The sequence below is a fragment of the Chaetodon auriga genome, chromosome 24 (genome assembly GCF_051107435.1).
Source record: "Chaetodon auriga isolate fChaAug3 chromosome 24, fChaAug3.hap1, whole genome shotgun sequence".
NCBI classification, from domain to species: Eukaryota; Metazoa; Chordata; class Actinopteri; order Chaetodontiformes; family Chaetodontidae; genus Chaetodon; species Chaetodon auriga.
The window spans coordinates 9,601,488-9,623,652 of NC_135097.1; the positions used below are offsets into that span (position 1 = coordinate 9,601,488).

A 22,165-nucleotide genomic window follows, 5' to 3' on the forward strand; every position below is an offset into this window, starting at 1 on the left:
TAGAAACTGGGTGATGTATAGAGTTTTTTTTTTTTTGTAAAGAGGTATGTTTAACAAAAGCTTTTTTAAACCCAAATCAATGCAGGGAATGTAAGCAAAGGCAGTGTTCAGATTGTTAAAGCAAAATAAGCTCAAGTAAATTCTCATGTTGCCGCAGTTGTCATATGTTGTGTTAAAGGAGTCACCATTCCTCTCAGCCCTTTGGGAAATTAATAAATTTGGATGTGAGATTTCACGAATTCTGCTCACTGAACTGAAGTTGGCAGTTTGTTTGCTTCGGTGCATAAACGCCAACTCTTCACATTCTAGATCTGCTTGTGCACCTGAGGACGATCTGTGCCCATTTTATGTGTGAGTATGACTAACTTCCACGCCGCTGGTGTTTCGGCAAGAAGCCGCCATCTCGGTTTCCTTCCTCTCGGTCCCTCCATCTGCTGCCGAGGCTTCATCGCAGTCTGTTCAAGAGCTTTATCCAGACACAGAATTAGAAAGTCAGATCAGCCTAGCCGAGCGTCAGAGCACTGATGACTACAAAAATGGAAAAGTTTTTGATTTGAATTGGGGAGAATGCTGTTCTTAATATCATTCAGATACATTGATTAACATTTTAATGGCACTACAGTCAATTAACCAGCATATATTTCAAATTTGTGTGGCAACAAACTTAAAATAGCGTCAGTATGCTAACACATAGAGTCAGAATAATATCTGGATAAATCTGGACTGCCTGCATCACTTACTTGCACTCACACTTGCTGCCTAACTTCTTTGATCTCTGTGACTAACTTGTTCACTTATAACCTGATTTTGGACCATTCACAGCTTACTTGTCTAACTCACTGTTTTTGTATTAATCATTTGTATTTTAGCCCCCCCCCCCCCCCCATGTCTCTCACTGCATGTTGCTAAGTCTCAAATGAACTCACTCATCAGTCATTTCATTACTTCACCGGGCTTCACTTTCCTCTTTGTCTGCATGCCGTCACGTGTTCAAACCAAATCAACCCATCTGTTGAGGATCTGTCAGCTTCGCTCCAATGTGCTATTGTGCCCTTCAGAAACTACTTCACTCTGAATTGTTTGTAAATGGGACTTTAAGTGGGTGTCAGGTTTTGCCAGCCAGCTTTTGGTTCATTTCTCGACATGAATTAGTAACCTGCTCGTGATTTAAATGATTGATACGCCCTTCAGAACTGTCACATGTTCGTCACACAGTAGGTGACGGAGGACTTGATTTGCTCAGACGTTTATGAAGGCAAACATCTGCTTTGAACAGTCACACGTGAAGGGCCTGTATGGAATTCACTGTGTATCTCCTTGGGCTGGAGAATGCATTTGAGAAACAGACAGCTCAGTGTTACTGCTGGAGAAAGAAAAAGGAAAAAAAAGTGTCTGAATGTAAATAAGCAGATTTAAAAGAAACTATTTTTTTAAAGAAGAGGGGGAGGTTATAGTGCTTTCATACCTGTTTGCACTTGAATGCCAGTTCTTCTCTATTTTTGGTAAATTACCATCTGAGTTCATAGTGAACAGGTGCATAATTACCACTTATGTGGGACATAGAGTTTCTAGAAATGGGGGGATGCCAAATTGTATGCTAAGAAATGTTTGACTCATTTGTCTGCATGTGTGTGTCTGTGCTTATGTGTGCGTGTGTGTGCGTGTGTTCAGCATTACATATGTTCCAGCAGAGTATCTGGAGGAGTACAAAGCCAACTTAGAGCAGGCTAAAGAAGATGTCTTCACCGAAACAGCTCCAGTCCCAGTCTCAGCTCCAAAGTATGTCCTTGCACTCTACCCCTGTAACCTTTGTCATGTGATTACACTCACACATGTCAACTTAAATGGTGCCCTGTTGAGACTCCATGTAAATCAACCAGCGATGTTTGCATTGAGTGCACATCACCAAAGCATATTGGCATTGTTTTAATCATGAAACGTTAACGTGCCTGTTTGTTGCGTTGCGTCATATAGCACAGTCGGTGGTTGGGGGGCACCTTTAAGTCATGTTATCTAACAAAAAGTATTGTTTGTTATTTGTCCTGAGAGCTTTAAGGAACTGAAGATTTTGGAATTTTATCAAACTCTTTCCCTCCACTGTTGTTTATTTAGAGACATTCCGAACCTCCCCGAACGGGAAGATGGAGAGGGAGAGGAGAGTGCCTCTTACAGCAACTGGAACCAACCCAGGAAGTGAGTCCACACCGTATCTTCGCTTCTAATCTAATTTTGTGAACATGTCCATGACAGACAAGAACTTAGTTTTTCTTTTAGTTACAAAAGACTTACAGTATCAGATCAGTAGCGGAGATGCAGCTTTGAAGTGAAGAATGTCAAACTGTAGCATGCTGATGTCGGTCCCCCCGTTCAGAGTGGAGCTCTTCCGAGAACCAGGCAAGTCCCTGGGTATCAGTATCGTCGGGGGCCGAGGGATGGGCAGCAGGCTGAGCAATGGAGAAGTGATGAGGGGCATTTTTATCAAGCACATCCTGGAGGACAGCCCTGCTGGACAGAACGGGACCCTGAAGACCGGAGACAGGATTGTAGAGGTGAAGGAACATTTCAGGTCACAGATCTAATCAACTTGAGACTAATAACGTAATCCAGTGTTATCATATGAGTGTGCCGTCAGTTGAGAGAACCAAAAAAAAAAAAAGCCCTGAATAGAGTTTGACGTCCTCAAAAAAACTGCAGAGTAGAGATTTTGAGTGCCTGTCAGACTCTTTTCCTTGATATGTCTTTGACAGGTGGATGGAGTTGATCTAAGAGATGCCAGTCATGAGGAGGCAGTCGAGGCCATACGCAGGGCAGGCAACCCTGTCTCCTTCTTGGTCCAGAGTATTATCCACAGGCCCAGGGTAAGTCTGTATTAGTGTCAGACCAATTGCTAGTAACTACCTCATTATCCAAAGGTCACAATTTCCTCACTCTGAAGCTTTTTTTCACCTCAAGTAAAAATTTAGTGTACCTGCTGCACAGGCCATTTAGGGCACTTTCAAAAATGAAAATGGACAAGAAACAACCCCTGTAGAATCTGGTTTGCTTTTGAGTCTTCAAAGACAGTCATTTTGAAATCTTTCATGAGAGCAACAGCAAACCCAGCGTGGCATATTAAATATATTAGCAAGTTTTAACCTCTAAGCGCGACACTCATTGAAAATCAGCGTATCAACAACATCGTTTGTTGTTTGAAAGTGCCCTCAGGCTTTTAAAGCATGACTAAGTAGTTTCCTGCAGGGGCTGCCACTGGCTTGGCTCCAGTGTCAGATCTCTCCTAGTCAATCACTTTTCATGCATTGTTATCTATGAGATATTCCCACATGCTTCCCTTAACATTCTGGCTACTCATTAAGCCTTGTAGCAACTCATCATGTAATGTAGCGCACCCAGAGGAAGGACACGAAGAGGGGCAAGGATTCATGGTGATGGAGAATAAGACTCAACTGTGGGATAGACTATAATTACGTTTCTATATTTTATAGTAACAACGGCTCTTGCAATGGGGAAGCCAAGCATATAATTACAACCCAGCTCTCCCGTTTGCCTCAGAGGTTTAACATTATAGCGTCTTTCAGCTCACTGTTTTGGCTCTCCGTCCCACAGCTGTTTTGCTTCACACTCATTGCTCTCTTAACATTGTTATCGGCTATCGCAGGCAGCTGTTTACAGCAAAAAGCCCAAAGCCTCTGTACTCTGTATGCTAAGTGCCCAGCACCAGGAGACAAAGTTAACAACTAGCTGCTATTAGCTTAACTTCAGCTTGTTATTGCCCTCAGGAGTTGGTGAAGACCAGTGACAGAGCTAAAAGGACAAGAGGATAAGTTCCATTTGTCAGGCTTGAAGAAATAGTTTTACATTTTGGGAAATATGCTTCACTTTTTCCCTGAAAGTTGGATGAAAAGATTGATACTGTATGTCTGTCTACTTGCTAAATATGAAGCTAACGTTACAGCCAGCAGAGGGTTAGCACAAAGACTGGAAACGGGTAAACAGCTAGCTTGGCTCTCTCCAAAGGAAGCCAAATCTGTCTGCCCGCACTTCTAAAGCTTTTACACGACAAAGCTGCAGGTTGTGTTACCTTTGGACAGAACCAAACTAGCTGTTCCTTCATTTGCAGTCTTGCTAAGTTAAACTAACCGTCTGCAGGCTGTAGCTTCATATTTAGCACCCACATTCAAAGCAAGAAAGCAAATACAGTAAGGATATTTCCTAAAATGTCAAACACATCCGAAAGAGATTAATACCTTATGTCCCCACAAGTATTCATACTTCATTTTGCACTACAGTTACTACATTATGAGTTGCCTCAAACCTGCATCTCTGTTCCTCTGCACTCCTTTCTCAGCCTGAGTCAGTGTATAGCCCAGCTCCATCACCTGCTGTAGAGAAACACACCACCATTTTCACATGCATGCCACATCGCACATGTCAGGTAATCTGTCTTTCTTTTTGTCTCTCTCATTTCTATTGCATCAGCTATCCATCACAGTTAATCTTGGCCGCCTTATCTCTCCTGACTCCACTTGCTTTGTGTCTCTCACACTGTTTGCTGAGTCTTTCTTCTTAACTGCATCTTTGACTTTGACATACACATAATGTGCGTATTGACGGAACTAAAGGCAAACTGGAATTGGAGATTGAGTCTGGGAGAAAAAGAACTGAGGGTTTATTGTTACATCAAGCCATCCTATTCTGTTCTCTATCGCACAGTAATCTAACTGTAACAATGACATGACCCACAACAACGGTTTTTAATCAAAAGGGTCAGCAAATGGTTAAATCAATTTTGTCACTGGCACTAGCAAGTATTTCAGAAAACGTCTCTGCTGAAGGTGTGTCATGTTGACTTTCAATACACATCCAGACGAGGGTCTTAATGCAATTTAACCATGGGGGTTATTCAAATGTCACTCGTATATCTAATAAAGGAACTCATCAGACAAACAATAGAAAAGCAAACAAGGAAATCATTTTTACCTGCGTGGCAACACGGCTGTCAAAATATCCCCCAGACTGCTTCTATCCAACAGAGTAGAACGGATAAACATTTAGGACGAAGACATCTTTTCAATTTACCATAAACTCACTCGTATTGAGTTGCAGCTTCGCTGAAATTCACAACAATGTGCTGAATAGTGGCAAGAGTATTATTTTGATTGGACGAGATCTCCTAAGTGCTGTCGGCAGGTCTATAATCAATAATGCTATTTTTCAATGCAGCCACCAAGAGAGTATAATAGCTGTTTCCCTTTAAGTTTCCGATCCGTCTCTTGTAAGCGGTGAATAATCACACGGCAGCCTGGAGTAACCCTCTGAAACATATTTTGTTAAAGTATTTCAGAAAAAAGAAGCCTTTGTCTGTTTTTTTATTTCTTCATTTTTTTGATGTAGAGGAGACGGCCGTCCTCAAGGAGGCAGCTCGCTTTAATGGTTACTCATTTGAATAGAACCCGTGGTGCCTCTGTCCCCTGCCCCACCCTTTTCTGGTCTCCCAGACGGCCTCCGATTCAATTTTGTCAGAAAGGCTCAGCCATCATATTAAATATTCGTCATGTTGTCAGCTTGTTGCTCCTGTGTGTTGCTTCTAGAAGCCGCCCCTGCCCTTTCTGCAGCTAAATAGTCACCGCGGGTCAAGCCTCTGCTGCACTAATCAAACCTGCTTAGCTCCTGCCCTCCCTCAGGTTAGAAAAGCTGCCCCGTGTCTGTCTGTCTGCTCGTGTATGGGTGCGTCTGTTAACATTGTGTTAATAATGGCACGAGTGAAGAAGACATTGAAAGGATATTTCATTCAGTGTCGAGATAGCCATGAGTTGTATTAAAATCTGCGTTTATTTCTCCAGATACAAAACTTTTTGTCTTCTTCTTGCTCATGGATGTGTGTGCAGTGTGACTGCTTTGAATCTGTACTCTGTTAGCATGTGCCGCCGTATTTACATCTCTCCTTCTGCGCTTTGCTGTGTCACTCTGTCACCCCAGACAAGAAGTAAAGTCATAACAGAGGCTTTTACTTTAAGTGCATTTTATTTTTCCTCCTGTCCCTGACTTTGAAGGCCCAATTTTCCCCAATTATTCCTCAAACATTGTCCCAAGTGCCTCTCTGGCAATGTAAACAAGACAACTTGATATGACAGTGGGCACTTAACACAGATACTGTTATGTGAAGAAGTATAAACTGCGATATCTTTTCTTTTCTTTTCAAAATGCCAGATTTTCTGGCAAAAGCCTTTAAGGCTCGATCACTGGGGATTAATGGTCAAGCTTGGATCGGGATGTGGCGCTGGATATGCTTTTTCACTCAACACATCAGTGTTCTGGCTTGGTTGCACGTGTGGGTGTGTGTGTGCGTGCGTGTGCCTTAGATCTCAGTCTGGTTTTGCCAAGCTTCAAGTTAGCTGAAGAAAATAAGCGAAAGTTTTTCTTTATTTAAGAAATGCGGAATTTTTCTTCAGTTGCAACACTCATAAACAGATGGTTTTTAATGATACAGCATATGGTGCATTAGACTGGTTTTGGCACTGAGGACATTTTTTAACTTTGAATGAACTTATTAATATTTATGGGATTAATGGATTATGATACAGTATCCTTCACTGTCTGGTGACACTGAGGTGAATATTATGAATTTGCTCTTTCATTCGTGAGTGATTTACCTTCATGTCCGTCTTGTATGAAGCAGTCATCGATAACAGACTCCAGTGAGGAGAGAGCTGCGGCCATAACGAGGGACAACAAGGACAAGGTTGGTGTTTACAGTTACCTCCGCTGACAGCTCGCATCAGTGTTTTGTATTCGTCACAGATTCACAGTCAAAACCAGGTTTGAAATATACAAATTTATACCAATTCAAGCAGACGTGTCTCGCCATGAACTCTGGATATGTTGTCAAACGCAGCACTGGCATATGTCTGTCAGTAGATGTAGGTGTCAGAAATGTGTTGTCTTCTAAAGTTGTTGCCCTTTGTCTCTTCTCTGTAGGAGGGTGACAGTCACAGTAGACTTTTCCTCCGCCTCTCCCCAACTAACCCTTTCACTCCTACCCCGTTTAAGGTTTGTGGGTCTCTGTGTTGTGTTTTCCACTTTCCACTCTTCGTGTCTGCTTGTACACATGTGTTGATATACCAGGATACGCTTCATGTATTCGGTATATTCTAACATGCTGTGCAAGCGCGCACTTGTACATGTCCTAACATCTCCCCCAGCTGTCTCAAATCCATCATGAATCAGAACATGTTTTGTCTTTTGCTTTTGCTTTTTGTCACTTCCTTTTAAGAAGAAAATCACTTTAATGGTCAACAAAAGCAAATCAGAGATTTTTGGCTTGATCTGTTGTTTGAAGACAAACAGTTAAAGTGATTTGTTGCTCTTGGTTTTTCAGGTAAGTGCATGTATGAATGTCTGATGAGTGAATATTTGATTTTAAGTACTAATTTGTTAAGTCATTTCATCAGTAATAGTTAAGTAATGAAGCGTATTTCCGACTCCATAAGCATCATTTAACTGTAACTTTAGGCTGTAGCTAAAGTAGGATGATTAACCAAGTACTGATTCAAGCCTCTGGCATCAATATGGAACCATATTTATTTCACAGCCTAAGACTAACATATCGTGCTAAAACAGATGAAGCTGTTAGTGTAAACCAAGCATATGGCTTCTGTTGATCACATCGACAACTGTTACGTGCCTTCCTACCTCTACAAACACTTAACATCAAATTGATTCAAACTTAAACACAAAGATAAAGTCTTGGTGTTTCTCTACAGCTTTCGCTAATAAACTATTTTCAAACTCCATCTGTGCCGTGACAGCCGGCGAAGCGCGAAGCGGCGAAGGCATCTCCCACCAGCACTGTCCTCCTCCTGCCAGTGGTGCCCCATGTGGGAGAGACTGATACAGACACGCTGACAGAGATTCCTGGCAGACCCGCTGAGGCAGAGGAGGAGAGGGAGGAGGAGGAGGAGGAGGAGGATGAGTTTGGATACAGCTGGAGTGAGTTCAGTTTCTCTGTTTCCAAGGGTGCTATTATATATTCTGTCAGGAAAAACAGTAAAAATGTTTATTTTGTTGTGTTTTTGTCATGGGTTTATTGAATTTCGCACTGGCCAATTACAAGTAAGTCCTGGCATTATATACTACTAGAAGTTTACTTTAACTGATTGAATTAATGGAGACAGACAGTATTCATCAACTTAATGTAGCATGTATTATCACCTAACTGCCACTAGAGGTCCTCCTAGTTGCATGTTTGTCTCGCTTGCCGCAATAAAAGAGTCCTGATTCACATGCTTGGGGTAGTCGTACCTCAGCAAAACCTGAAGGACTTAATGTCCCAATTAAGCTATTAGCATCCTGCACATGTCAACTGCAGAATGAACTCACTGCTGCAAGGAGAAGAGGGTCACAGTCAGTCACATTCAGCTCAGGCAGCATGCATAAAGGACAGACTTCCAGCCTCCAAACACCTGGGACTGTGGTGAATATATATGGGTGTGTGTTAGAGAGCGTGCCCATCCTGCGGGGATAAGATTGATGAGGTTGGGCCTGAGAAGGTGAGTTGTGGAGATTAGTACAGGACTGATGGTTCAACAGTGGCAGGGAGCCCAGAACAACAGGAGCCCATTGGTCTGAATAGTGGCTATCTAACACACCACAGACAGGAGAGGTGGATGACAAAAAGAGGGGGACTGGAGTGAGAAGAGGGATAACAATAGAGACAAGATTGAGACAAAGAGAGCAAAGGTGAGCCTGAAACAAAAAAAACAAAACAAAACAGCAATCTTAAACCATTTTAGCTTTTACTTTCTGCACATTGTACCAAATCCAAATACCTGCCTTTTCTGAGCAACACGACGAGAACTGATATGGAGGCGCAGGCTCAAGACAAATCTGGCACCGTTCCACAGTATTGTCAGCTTACATCTGTCTTCTATGACTCTCACCTCCTTCATTCAGAGAACATAATCCAGCGCTATGGCAGCCTCCCAGGTGTCCTGCACATGATCGAGCTGGAGAAAGGAAAGACGGGCCTGGGCCTCAGCCTGGCAGGGAACAGGGACCGCTCCCGCATGAGCGTGTTTGTGGTGGGGATAGACCCTAACGGGGCGGCCGGCAGGGACGGGCGTATGGTGGTCGGGGACGAGCTGCTGGAGGTAAGTTGTGTATTGATTGTAGTTCTCAAGTCAACTAAAAAAGTTGGCGGGATATTTGACTATTTACAGTTAGATAGTCTAGAATTTAAACATATTGTGTTGTTGCTTTTGGTTTCCCTGTTTTCTTTTACATATTTACCAGTAAAAGTGTGGATAATGGTATATTTTTGTATCCTCACAGATCAATGGGCAAGTCCTCTACGGCCACAGTCACCAGAATGCATCTTCCATAATCAAGAGCTCTCCATCCAAAGTCAAAATCATCTTTGTCAGGTATCAAAACATCTTCTCCTTCCTATTAAACGTTCTTTGAACACATTTTCATTGCAACAGGATCTGCAGCTCATATCAGACAGTGCTTGTAATGAAAGCTGACATGAGAAAATTCAAGTCTATTGTAATGCTTTTCAAAATTCAATAGAGGGAGCTATTGTAATTCAACAGAGGGATGCACGAGAAGGTGAAGTAATGTCATCCACATTCAGTGGGGACTGACAGATTCTTCCTCATGCACATATCGAAAAAGAAAATTAGGTATTATCTTAAGAAAATTAATCCACCACAGCAATTTATTGTTATTGTTATTATTATATGTGTATCGAAAATATTTTAAAACCTTAAATTGAAGGTGAAAATTAAGGTGAAATTTGATGATGGAAACAGTGATTTAGGTACCATTACAGCTCCAAATCCAGACTACATACTAGTTTTAAACAAGTTTTGTGTATGTGCAATGGACAAAGGAAACAGAGAAGCTGTTGTCACTGTAAAAAAACAAAAACTCTTTTTGGATGGTAGTGAAAAACCTCCAGAAACACCCCATAAAACAAAAAAGTATGTTCAATTTTTAGACAAACATTTGCTTTTTGGGAGTTTCACTGAAATGTTGCAGCTGATTCACAGCTGATAGTACAAGTATTGTATCAGTGAATGTTCATTTCTTGACTTATGTATAGTACAAACTGTATGTGGTTTATATGTAGTCTGGAAATTTGGCATACAGTAGCAGCTGACATATCAGCACACAGTCATACACAGTATGACCCTTGGCCCTCCTCCGAACAGCCTCTGGCAGGATCACACGACTTAACCTTCTACTTTACTCACATCCCTTTCCTGACCCTCTGAAAGAGAGACACTGTGATCAGAGCACGTAAATCATGGCTGCGCTGTCACGAAGCAGAGGAGCGACGATTTACTTGAGTTATGACTCTTTGGAACAGGAACACGGAGGCGCTGAACCAGATGGCTGTGGGACCGGTGAGAGAGCACGAGGGAGACACAGTGGAGCCCCACGCTGAGGTACGACTGCGCTCACGGCCACACACAACGCACACGTCACACACATGCACAATCGTTACAACAGAGAGTGCGTAAGACGCCATGAAACACACACAGGCCATTATTAGTACTTGACTCTGCCCTTATATATTTAGTTTTTACCCTCTGTCATTTTCCCGAATTGTTTTCATGTATGTTTGGCTCTGAAAAGTCTCTTTGTGTGGTCCTGGAGTTCCCAAACTCCCATGCCTGTCTGTAACTCCCAAGACAACCAAAAACCACAAACAGTGGTGTAGACACATGAGCACTCAGTACTGTACTCCCACCGGCCGACAGACAGGCACACAAGCTTCAGTTATTCCCTTCATACTGTACCAACTGCTGCCCGTTTCCTCACAGCTCGAAACAACCGCTGCTAATGGCGACGCCGATACTTCAAAATATGTGCATCACATCATAAAGCTGAAGGTGAGACACACTGGACCTCCCATATTGACGGCACACACACGCGAGAACCCTTTTGAAATACCAAAATAAAGACAATAATAGGGAGAAAGTTGGAAGCAATGCAATAATGAGGGAGGTGTATACAAAAAAAGTCAATGGGGTATGACCGAGAAGGAGAGGGAAAGCACACAGGAGCACTGGAGTCTGACAAGCTGCCAGGAAGAAGAAAGGAGACAGAGCATTGTCAAATAAAAGGGTGAATAAACTCAACAAGTGAATAGATGAAGAGCAGTTCCGAAGGGAAATTGAGGTTCAGTTCGCCTAAATAATAAAAAGAGGAACTGATTTTTTACCCTTTGTGGTGTTTTCTACCTAGCCGGGCACATATTTTCCAATTTTACTCTTCAAGGTTTTCAGGCATCAGACATTGAAAAATATCACATTTGAAAAACCCAGAAGCAGAAAATAATTCCCCCTGAAAGCTGTTTACAGTGAAGTGAAGTTCTTCGATTCTTTGAGCGCCGCCGATAAACATCCGTTCAGCTCTTTCAACATCTGCACGACCACATAGAACAAGAGGACGTTTGGTGATTCCTGGTGAACTGACCCTTTAAAAAGAAGAGAGACAAAAGCAAGTGGAAAAGGGAAGGGGGAACAGGGAACGCAGCCTTAATGGAAAAGCGATAGCACCTGGATGGGAGCCTTATTCTGGGACTATCCATATGGTATGTAAGGCAACCGGGGATGGCGTTGTAAACGCAGCAGCATCTGGGCAAAAGTCCTCTCCAGGGCCACAAGATCAAAAATGGGAAGGTGTCGCACGGGCTAATTATTTTTGTGAAGATAATTTTCATAAGTTGCTGGTGCAGCTCCATTATTTAGCACCTCATGGAAACGTGATGCATGTGTCAGTCTGCATGCTTTTGCTTCACACAGCCGCCATGTTCAGATCTACTGTTCTACCCGACTCCTGTAATATTGCTGTAATGTCCATAACAGGAGGATGGAGGACTTGGCATCACCTTTGAGGAGGGGAACACTGAGAGTGGAGTCGAGATTCAGAGTATATCTGAAGTGGCGGGACACACAGGCAAAGTATGTGTCGCACACTGCAGCTGATGGTTCCTGTTCATTGTACAGCTGATTTTTAATGGCAGTCTTGATCTGCTCCTTGCAGGAGGGCTGCATGAAAGCAGGGGACAGACTCTTAGCTGTGAATGGGGAATCAGTGCTCGGCTACACTGTGGAAAAGGTACGCTGTGTCAGTGGAAATAAGCTGTAATCATCGTGTTGCATTTCCCTTTGAAAGCGAGGATTCGCTCAAGTTTTCCTAATGTCATGAAGTTCAAATAGCATTATTTGCAGAGTTTCAAAATTTCATATGAATGATTTAGAAAATGTCTTACTATGTAAAGCTGGAGTCTGATTAGTAATTCTACTGTGTTTTAGGTCAGTTCTCTGCTGAGAAAAACCAAAGGTCCAGTGAAGCTAACCTTCTCTACAAATGAGACCCCCTCCTCCTTCTCCTCTCCCCAGTCGACCTGCCAGGACACTGCTTGCACAGATGGCGTCCTTGCCAGCTTACCCAGCATGCCGAGTGCTGCCACGTCTACCCCGAGTCATCCGGAGGTGGAAGCAGGCACAAGTAAGTCTGCTTACTATACAAGATTTCCTTTTTGACTTCTCATTCAGGAAAATAAATCATGGGTTAATGCTTGATCAGACAACTCGCTCCCTAAATGTGCTGCTGACGAGATGAATAGATGACATACTTTCTTACATGACACCTCACTTCCACTATTTTAGGTCTGAGTCGCTCGTCCACTCCCTCCACTCTGGCCTGCGACCCGGCGACCTGCCCCATCATCCCCGGCTGTGAGACCACCATTGAAATCTGCAAGGGCCGAACAGGCCTGGGCCTGAGCATCGTGGGAGGCTGTGACACCCTGCTGGTAGGACACAGAAAATATGGTAACATGGATTGGTTTTCTAAAGCAATAACTGATTTAACAACACAATTTTCATCGATTTTACAATCTACAGTCCTTTTGTTGAGCTACACTGTCAATTTGTAATAACTTAAAAAGGTTTCGTGACTGTACTTTTAATGTAAAGCCACCATGCCACCCACTTGGAATCTTTGGTGGTGGTATAACTCTGGTTCGTAATAGCCGCGGCAGCTCAGGAATGTAGGAAATGATGTTGTCACAGCCTTCCTCCTCCTCCTCCTCCTCCTCCTCCTGCCGTCCTCTCTTCAGTCAGCCCATCTATTTTGTCTGCTCACTCAGGCTTGGGGGTGGGGGGGGGGGTGCGGGGGTGGGGGGGCAGCTCTTTGTCTGGCCTCGGCCACAGCAGACAATATCCAGCCCCGGAATGTAACCTCTGAACCCCAAATGACACTCACACTGGAACGCAGAGAAAACACACTTGAAGCAGGAACGAAAGAAAGAAAACTGAAAACAACAGCAATTGCCAAAAAAAAATAAAATAAAATAAAATTGCACATGCTCATCATTTTTAAACCCATTCTCTGCTCCAACATGGTAGTTGTACAATTACTTCAATTTTTTTCCCCCCCACTATGTACTGTCCTGTATCCTGCTCGCCTTCTCCTCCTATTCTGTACTTATTTGCTCTCTGTCTTGCTTCCGCTTCAGGGGGCCATCATTATCCATGAAGTCTATGAAGAAGGGGCAGCCTCGAAAGATGGCCGCCTGTGGGCAGGAGACCAAATCCTCGAGGTGCGGCGCAGTATAATGATCATCATATATGACCGAGATTAAAAGGCTGACTTAAGACGTGGCTAGCACTGGATTCTTAACACTAAAGCTTGGGTTTTCAAGATTTGGTCAAGTAGTTTAACTGTTGATGTATATCTCAAACATAAAAACAACCGCGAGCATGAATCCCTCTATGCATCACGCAGAGAGACAAGTTAAGTATCCCAGCTCAACTTGGATTTGCCCTCAGTTCGACCTCATGCTTTGTCACAGAGGGAGGGCAGGGGTGGAGCTCAGGAGTTTAGTTATGGTAGCTCAATCAGCAGACCTGAATTGAAAGGCACACATGCATGCATGCACACACACACACACACCCTTATGACTTAATTGCCCTCTACTATTCCTTTCTGTCCCTGAGCCAAGCTGCTGTGTTTAGAAAATAAGGTCAGAGAGGAGAAGTGAAAAGAGCGGTTTCCCAGTCCGTAGCAATGCCGCGAGCTGGGAAAAATCCTTTGCACATCCATGGCGAAAGCTAATGGGGTATTTCCCCTCTTTAATGTGGTAAAAAAATGAAAAAAAGCTGGACGTCAAGCCTTAAACTGACCACTCAAGCTTCTCACAGAGTTTTGCGGGAAGGCTGCTTCCCTTTAGTGAAATCTAAGTGTTGTAACATCACCCTGTGATTTTCATATTCCAATCCAGTGATCAGATATCTCAGCAGTTTGGGTTTCTAGAGAGGAAATGTGACCTCAGTGGCGAAAGGAAAATTCTGTTTTAGCTTTGAATTAGCCTGTTAGCACTTCTTACTGCTGTCTTCTTTCTTGTAACACACAGTAGGTTTCCTATTTTTCCTGTCCTTGTGAAAGAGGCCAATGGTTGCTAATGCTAACCTCCATTTTTCTCTCATCGCAGGTGAACGGCATCGACCTGCGTGAAGCCAGTCACGATGAAGCCATCAACGTGCTGCGACAGACCCCACAGAGAGTCCGGCTGGCGGTGTACAGGGATGAGACCCAGTACAAGGAGGAAGACCTGTGGGACTCGTTCACCGTAGAGCTCCACAAGAAGCCTGGACAGGGCCTGGGCCTGAGCATCGTGGGGAGGAGGTGAGAGGATGTGGATTCACTCCAATGCTAAATGAGCTTTACATATGAAAAAGAGTTGCTTTTTTGCGAAAGAGCTTGCAGTTAGCATTGCAAGCTGCTTTTTCACAAAAAGAGTTCGCATGTTAGGAATAGGAGCAAAAAACAAAAGTGTAAGAATACTGGTAATTTTGATATGAATTATATTCACCATCATGACATTCCTATTAATACTAAGAGTCAGCATAGTTTGACAGTAACGGTGTGAATTTTCTGTTTTTAATGCAGATCACGGGACCAGAGGTAATCATTCCTAAAAGATCTGTACACTTAAATAGTTTGTAGTGTGTAGAGAGTAGAGAAACAGAGGTCTAATACATCCTTTAAACACACCAGGGTTAAAAGGACATTTTTAGATTTGACCAATACAACCACATGGGCCTTTTGCTTATGGAACCCTCAGCATTAGTGGGTTTAGATAAAATGGTAAGATGTTGTATTTGGTGTGTGCAAATTCCTACATGACATGGCTGCTAGGTGTTTTTAAATCTTATTTGCCGGTTGAATACCTGTTTATATGCCTGGCTGGATAGCGAACATGTTAAACCGCCAGAATAGGTTTGTGTTTGTCTTCATCACGTCACAGAAACACAATTAATGATGAGCCATCTGATCATTTTCAGTGGCGCTAGTGGTGATCATGACTCTGGTGTGCTGCCACAGACGGGGCTGTATCGGGAAACGTTTCTGCTTTTGCTCCCATCACAGCCTTTGAGGAAGATTTAGTAGGACGTGAGCTGGCAAATTGCAGACTGTCTCGACACACAACTCAAAACAGGCTTCTATTCTTGCAGTAGCATTTATGGGAAAAGGCCTGCTGGTCTGCATACTGACAGGCTGTTGCTGTCAGGTGTGTGTGGAGCGTGGTGATTGATCTCACCTCTGGGATCACACTCAGGAATGTGTTATGCCGACCATACATGTATATGCACTGCTAATTATGTGTGTAGAACTTTTTTTTTTAAAACAACTGCAGGGTAAAAGGCCCGAGTTGGGGTCCTGGGTTGAATGGCTTAGATGGTAGTAGTCACATCAACTTTTAATGTAGTTGTAAATCGTCACCTCTGTCAAAGCGGTTTTGCTACACAAGTGGAAAAAACAACAACTAAAATGCTCGATAGGATGGAAAAGGCAGCAAGGGAGACAACCTAAAACCCTCGGCTAAAACGGAAAGTGCAAGCTAGCAGTTAGTGGTGAGGAGTTGTGACAGCCAAGTGTCTTTGGCACTGGGGATTGAGCGGGATCAAGTTGCCGTGCTTCACAGCTCCTGCCTGTGTTAGTTTTATCCACGTGGAGATTGGCACTTAAGATATGCAAAGTCCACAGCGGAGATGTGCTTCTGGAAAAAGAGACACAGGCCGAGGATTCTCCATCATCTTCTCACAGTTTCCTTAATTTCCGAGAGGTCAGAGTGAGCACGGACGCACTGAATATGCTGACCTCTGACTGCAGACAAACGAGGGCATGCTGTATTTTCCTGTCACAACACCAACTGGTTTGAGAAAGGATGTTTTCCTTTGGCTTTGCTGCCCACTGTCTTTTTCTTTTTTTGGCAGATAAAAGAGCCTTAAAACCCAAATTTGGTTAGGGGGTGAAAGCAGGGGGAGTGGCTGAGGAGGGACAAGCAGGTGGCAAATACCACAGCTGTCAATCAAGAAAACAAGCCCAAAGACATGCTCCCCATAAAGGCTGAATGTCTCCTTCACATCTCCTTGATGAAAGGCACCAACACACTAATCTCGTGAAATAAGAAAGTTACATTTTCTGTGATAGCTTCTCACTTTCGATTCAATGTGGAAAACACATCTAGGTCACACTGGGAGTCGGGGGGGGTAAACACACTCTTTGCTATTAAATATTCCATCTTGGCAGCTGCTTGTCTGCTGCTTCCCAAGGAGCATAAGCCACATTTCTGCAGAGGTCCATTGGAAAAATGGCAAATTGCTGGATCAATAGTGTACCATCAGTTAAATGCTCAACAGCACGAGTCAGCAGCATGGTACGATTAAGGTCAGCCAGCGAAGATAAATACGGTAGGACTCTCGCCAACGTACGCAACGCACACAGTAATGGATGTTATCTCGCTGTTTTCCCACCAGGAACGACACAGGAGTGTTTGTGTCTGATATTGTGAAAGGAGGTTTGGCGGACACTCACGGCCAACTGATGCAAGGCGACCAGATCCTGTCAGTCAACGGGGAGGATGTCAGGTCGGCCACTCAGGAGGCCACGGCTGCGCTGCTCAAGGTACGTCGGGCCCTCTGCAAAGTGAGTGAGTGGCACGTCTGCTATAAACTGTTGGATGACTACATTGAAAATGATGTTCTGTGTGTTGCAGTGCTGTGTGGGGCCTATAAAAATGGAGGTCGGGAGGTTTAAGGCAGGCCCCTTCCACTCTGAAAGACGCCTGTCTCAAAGCAGTCAGGTAATTGACTGGAATCGTGAATAGAAATCGCTGTTCCTTCGTCCTTGAAAACAAGAAAACAAAGCAACACTGAATGTCTTTGTTTCAGATGAGTGAAACAGGCAGCTCCAAGGTGGCCTCTCAGTCTTGTTCAGACTCTGCAAACCTTCCCGATGACCCTAACAAACTGATCAGGAGTGCAGATTGTAAGTATCCTCAGAACTGGACTTCATGAAGTGTAGGAGTTAGGACAAATGGAAATAGTGGAGATGAAGGCATCCTAACATCGTTTGCTTCCCTACAGCTCCAGAGCAGCAGGACACCAGAACAGTAGAGTTCACTAAAGGTCCCAGTGATTCTCTGGGTATCAGTATAGCAGGCGGCGTGGGAAGCCCTCTGGGTGACATACCCATCTTTATCGCCATGATGAATCCCGTCGGCGTGGCTGCTCAGACCCAGAAGCTCAAGGTACCAGACTGAGTAATCTTTTTTGGCTTCCAGTGGAATACACAGAACTCGCATACCCGCAATTCTTGTGTGGGATTTATTACGAATCTCGCTTATTTACAGAGATGTCATTTACTCGGTTTGTGAATCTCAAATCCTCCCAAAGGTCAAGAGCCTCCAGCCTTTAGCAGTGACCTTCGCAGTTTAACGTCAATTGTAGCTCTGTGTGATGCAGACTGGAGGAGGACAATAGCCATTGCTAACACGGATAATAAATCTCCCACTCCTGCATTCAGATCACTAAGCCTACAGAAGGGCTCATTGAAATGAATAGAGGGGAATCTTGAATAGTATATTCATGCTGCTCGATCTTTTCAGCCAGAATGAGAGATGAGAGCTCTAAATAATGAAATTACTTGGCTGAACGCGAGCATAGTTTTGCTTTTGTACGGTGCTGTGAGTTAAATTTTCAAATGGTATTAGCCAGTGTCTCACATTCTGTTATCATCCACACTTTGTAACATGTTTTTAGAAGTGGCACTGATACACAATGAGTTTTCATTGTTTAAAAGGTCATACAGCCAACTTTTGTTACATTTTCATTGCTGTTACTGTTGTTTCCAACTCAAACCTGAGCCGTGTTTCCATCAGCGTATTCTTAGGCACATTTTGAAGTCTCGCATTGGAAAAGGTCAATAGAAATGGCAAAAAATCAATTTCGCAAGGAAAAGTTTTTCCGCTTGCTTGAGATGGTTTTTGTTTGAAAAGAGGTCAGCTGGTTTGGCTCCACAGTTTAAGTCTCCCCATCGCTCCACACGGATCTGATGTAACCTTCCTCACATTAATCTCACATTATTGCGTAAAGCCATCTGAAATGACGTATTTCCATCATTTCCACCACTTTTCTGTCACCTTTTGAGGTTGGGCTGGGCTCGTTTGATTACGTCACCTTGTGGCACTCCCTTCTTCTGCATTGCGATAATGATTTTCCACCCGGAGAATTGGCGCCACCTACTGCTTACCTCGACGAACCAAGTCCTAATATTGGCGTAACAGTAGTGGACGGAAACAAGCATGATTTGCATTTTATTTTGGCGATTTTATTGAAATTTGGTTAAAATCTGTGATACATTTTGATGGAAACCCAGCTACAGGTGTGCTTCTTTAAACGTTTCCCTGCTCAAGTTGGTTCTCTCTCAGATAGCCTTTGAAATTATGCTAATCTCTCTTCTACAGATTGGGGACCGCATTGTCAGTATCTGTGGGACGTCTGCTGAAGGCATGAGCCACTCACAGGCTGTCAATCTGCTCAAGAGCGCCACGGGCACAATACAGCTGCAGGTCGAAAAAACCCCACGCACATCCAGTACACACACCCACTTGTCCTCTCAGCCTTTGTGTCCTTATTAGATAAACCTGCGGAGACAGTTAGATAATCGTCATTTGAACATGCACTCCATGCTTTACTTTATCTATGTACAAAGTTTTCACCTGAAAAGAACAGTGGTGGCGGCAGACTTTGAAGTACCATAAAACCTGCTTCCCTCATCCAGCGCTGCCACCATGCTATCAGTCTTTATCTGGCAAGTGCAGCATACCATGAAAGTGTTTTCATGCACCTGTAGGTGATCGCAGGCGGTGACACCACCGTGACGGGCCCCTCTCAGGAGCAGGCAGCTGGAGGTCTTACACCCAGCTGCATCTTCCAGGACGACCTCGGGTATGAACTGCTTGTTACACAGAAAGAATATTTTTGTAATGCCAGTCTGTCTAAGGGCCTGGGTCTCAGGAGGGTTATACGAGTTATAAGTTTGATCTTTTTGCTGAAGGGAATGTAGTTTAAAGTTTTTGGATGTCTTTTTTAAAAATGTCTCACTCCAGATTTCTATTTTATGTCAGCCCTCCCTTGAGCACAGATCATTGGGTCGCTGTCAGTGGTGATAATTGTTCAGTCAGTAGCTCGTGGTGGCTGGAACATATGACAGATATGTCTCACTATTCTGTGTTCACTGTAATTTCTAATATGCAGTTTGGTGCATGTTACGAAAACTATTGTTTCACAAACATGCTGTTTTTAATGTGACACCATTTTAAATGCTGGGAGGCCCTTGCTTTTTTTAAAAACTGAACCATATGGTTCACCCCTCCCTCCCCACTCAGCTAATTTCTGCGCAGTCCCTAAATGTCTCTGTCTTCCATCAGCCCTCCTCAGTACAAGACCATCACTCTCGGACGAGGACCAGACGGACTGGGTTTCAGTATAGTGGGAGGGTTCGGCAGCCCCCACGGAGACTTGCCGATCTATGTTAAGACAGTTTTTGGAAAGGTATGTCACAAATTACTTCGTTTTACTATTGCAGAATTGTCAGATTGTGTGTTAATAATCAAAACTCTTAACTGCGTGTGTGTGTGTGTGTGTGCACGCTTAGGGGGCAGCAGCAGAGGACGGCCGTCTGAAGAGGGGGGACCAGATCATGGCCGTTAACGGGCAGTCTCTGGAGGGCGTCACGCATGAGGAAGCTGTTGGCATCCTGAAAAAGACCAAAGGAACTGTCACGCTTACTGTGCTATCGTAGACACCCATATGCAAACACACACACTATCTTCAGTACTTTTCCTGCACTTTGCATTACACCCACAGTTAATCCACGACTATCAGACTGAAACTTTCAAGTAGCAACACACCTCGCAGGTGTGACCAGCAACATTTCACAACTAGAAGATTGTGCTAAAATCACCTGATGCTCACTCGTGACCATGTGCACACTGAAATACGAGCAACCATACACTGATCGTGAAGATGCTTATTGCTCAGCATACCTTTGAACACTGTGATCCAGAACTGCTTCAAGTAGACTTATGTGTGTGTGTCAAGATGAAAGCGCTTTTATCACTCAGTCTCATAAATTGCTCCCAAAATTGTATGTGAAGTCGATATATGAATTCAGAGTTTGCCATACGGTTTACAGTTTAATTAGCTGTTATGTGAATCATGTGAATATCTCAACTCATTTACATTCCACGGCTCTGCTATGACTGAACATTGTGGCTCCAGTATTTTGCTGTTCCCAGTATTATAATGAAAGGATGGTGAGATCATTATTTTCAGGAATATTTTACAACAGATGGCACCCCAAAGCAATATCCGAATATTTCTACAGAACAGAGGCTATTTTTCAAGGTTTTTTACAGTCTGGGGTCTACTTATACCAGTGACGTCCCTCTAAATTCAGAGCATGAAACAACATGAAAACGCCCTTGAGGCAATTAACAGATTAGCTGGATTTAGCTGATGGCAAAATTAGCTGATTATAGCATTATTTGTCTTTTACGTTGCACTGCTGTTGGCAAGTAATCATACTGGTTTTCCTGAAGGGCTGATGCTGCTGTAAATGGTGTTAATCAACTTATCATGAAGTCACTGTTGTTTTAGCAGAAGTGGCCAAGAGAGCATTTTGAAGTGCTGAAGGCTGATATTGTAAATACACAGTTTGTTTCCCTGCAGGGGAAGATGTGAAATCCTTGTGTCTTGGTCCTTAAACTAAGAAGTATGGTGAGTGCGCGTTTTGACTAGATGAAGAATTGTGTATGCGTGTGTGCGTGCGTGTGTGTGTGTGTTTTGACCTCCTCACTGAAATATAGTGCTGCTAAAGCCGATATGTAAGGTATTATGTCACAGTATTTTTTTTAAAGTATTAATGTTCACTTCATGAAAGTGCACAGAAGAGTAAAGGACCTGCTATCTTGGTCCTCAGTGTTTAACTCGTCAGATGATTATATAATAGACCTGTGCACATTGTGACCTCATTATTTACCCAAAATAAAGTCTTCTACTGTGTAGTCATTAGGAATGTGTTGTGTGGTCTAGTTTCAGAGAGTTGTATGTTCTTTATCACCTTAAATACTGTGTGGCTCTAGTACTGTCAGTCTGACAGTATTGAATTTATTCACACCGAACTAAATAAAAGTGACCTTTGGATTCAATCAGTGTGTATGGTCTTGTACTTTATTGTTCCTGTGGCTAAAGCGTCCTCCGTCGCTCCGAATAATTGACAAAAATATGAGTGGAAGCACGTCATTAAATCCACAGAGAAAACAAGCTTGTTAAACCTCAGCGGAGTGACTATAAACTTAAATATGAAAATAAATGTTCTTAAGTGAATAATGGCAGCTGAGCATTGTGAAATGCAGGGCAGCGTTCCAAGTACATCAGCTGTTAGTCAATCTAACTGCTCCTTCCTGAACACTTGGGTTATTGTACAGTATACATCACAGCTGCCATGCATCACCTAAATACATTTTCCATCCCGGAGATAAAAGCAATTTATTGTCGCCGGAGGTCGCATTTTAATGAAAGGGGGACGGATCTAAATCAGAAGCTACACCAAGTTGAAATGAAATGTGCATGAGCAAAGATTTATAGATAAAGGATAATACGGCCATGTGGTATGCTCTTGCTTGAATAGACTCTCTGTTGTCACTTGAGACTTAATAAAGCCTGGATAGAGAGAGGCAGAGCTCTCCATTAAAATACGGCATTCCATCTGTTTGTGCAGTGATGAGCGCAGCTGCTTCACA

At 43.4% G+C, this 22,165-nt stretch overlaps 1 protein-coding gene across 9 annotated transcripts in view; it reads left to right on the forward strand.

Annotated features, from left to right (window-relative positions):
• Positions 1-21,571, forward strand: part of mpdz (multiple PDZ domain crumbs cell polarity complex component) — a 44,364-nt gene extending 22,793 nt beyond the window's left edge. The window contains exons 23-50 of one of the 9 annotated variants that reach the window (XM_076724870.1): positions 310-351; positions 1,672-1,779; positions 2,113-2,193; positions 2,372-2,549; positions 2,748-2,858; positions 4,346-4,432; positions 6,674-6,739; positions 6,976-7,047; positions 7,806-7,986; positions 8,950-9,146; positions 9,328-9,419; positions 10,370-10,448; positions 10,827-10,895; positions 11,874-11,969; positions 12,052-12,126; positions 12,324-12,519; positions 12,681-12,826; positions 13,532-13,615; positions 14,507-14,700; positions 14,965-14,979; positions 16,836-16,983; positions 17,075-17,161; positions 17,250-17,346; positions 17,445-17,608; positions 18,824-18,928; positions 19,213-19,307; positions 19,790-19,913; positions 20,017-21,571. In XM_076724870.1, coding sequence (XP_076580985.1) covers positions 310-351; positions 1,672-1,779; positions 2,113-2,193; positions 2,372-2,549; positions 2,748-2,858; positions 4,346-4,432; positions 6,674-6,739; positions 6,976-7,047; positions 7,806-7,986; positions 8,950-9,146; positions 9,328-9,419; positions 10,370-10,448; positions 10,827-10,895; positions 11,874-11,969; positions 12,052-12,126; positions 12,324-12,519; positions 12,681-12,826; positions 13,532-13,615; positions 14,507-14,700; positions 14,965-14,979; positions 16,836-16,983; positions 17,075-17,161; positions 17,250-17,346; positions 17,445-17,608; positions 18,824-18,928; positions 19,213-19,307; positions 19,790-19,913; positions 20,017-20,163 — 3,136 coding nt within the window. In that variant the 3' untranslated portion in view covers positions 20,164-21,571. The remainder of the gene's footprint in view (positions 1-309; positions 352-1,671; positions 1,780-2,112; positions 2,194-2,371; positions 2,550-2,747; positions 2,859-4,345; positions 4,433-6,673; positions 6,740-6,975; positions 7,048-7,805; positions 7,987-8,949; positions 9,147-9,327; positions 9,420-10,369; positions 10,449-10,826; positions 10,896-11,873; positions 11,970-12,051; positions 12,127-12,323; positions 12,520-12,680; positions 12,827-13,531; positions 13,616-14,506; positions 14,701-14,964; positions 14,980-16,835; positions 16,984-17,074; positions 17,162-17,249; positions 17,347-17,444; positions 17,609-18,823; positions 18,929-19,212; positions 19,308-19,789; positions 19,914-20,016) is intronic. The other 8 variants (XM_076724872.1, XM_076724873.1, XM_076724874.1 and 5 more) reach the window with 8 other exon arrangements.
• Positions 21,572-22,165: the final 594 nt, after the last annotated feature.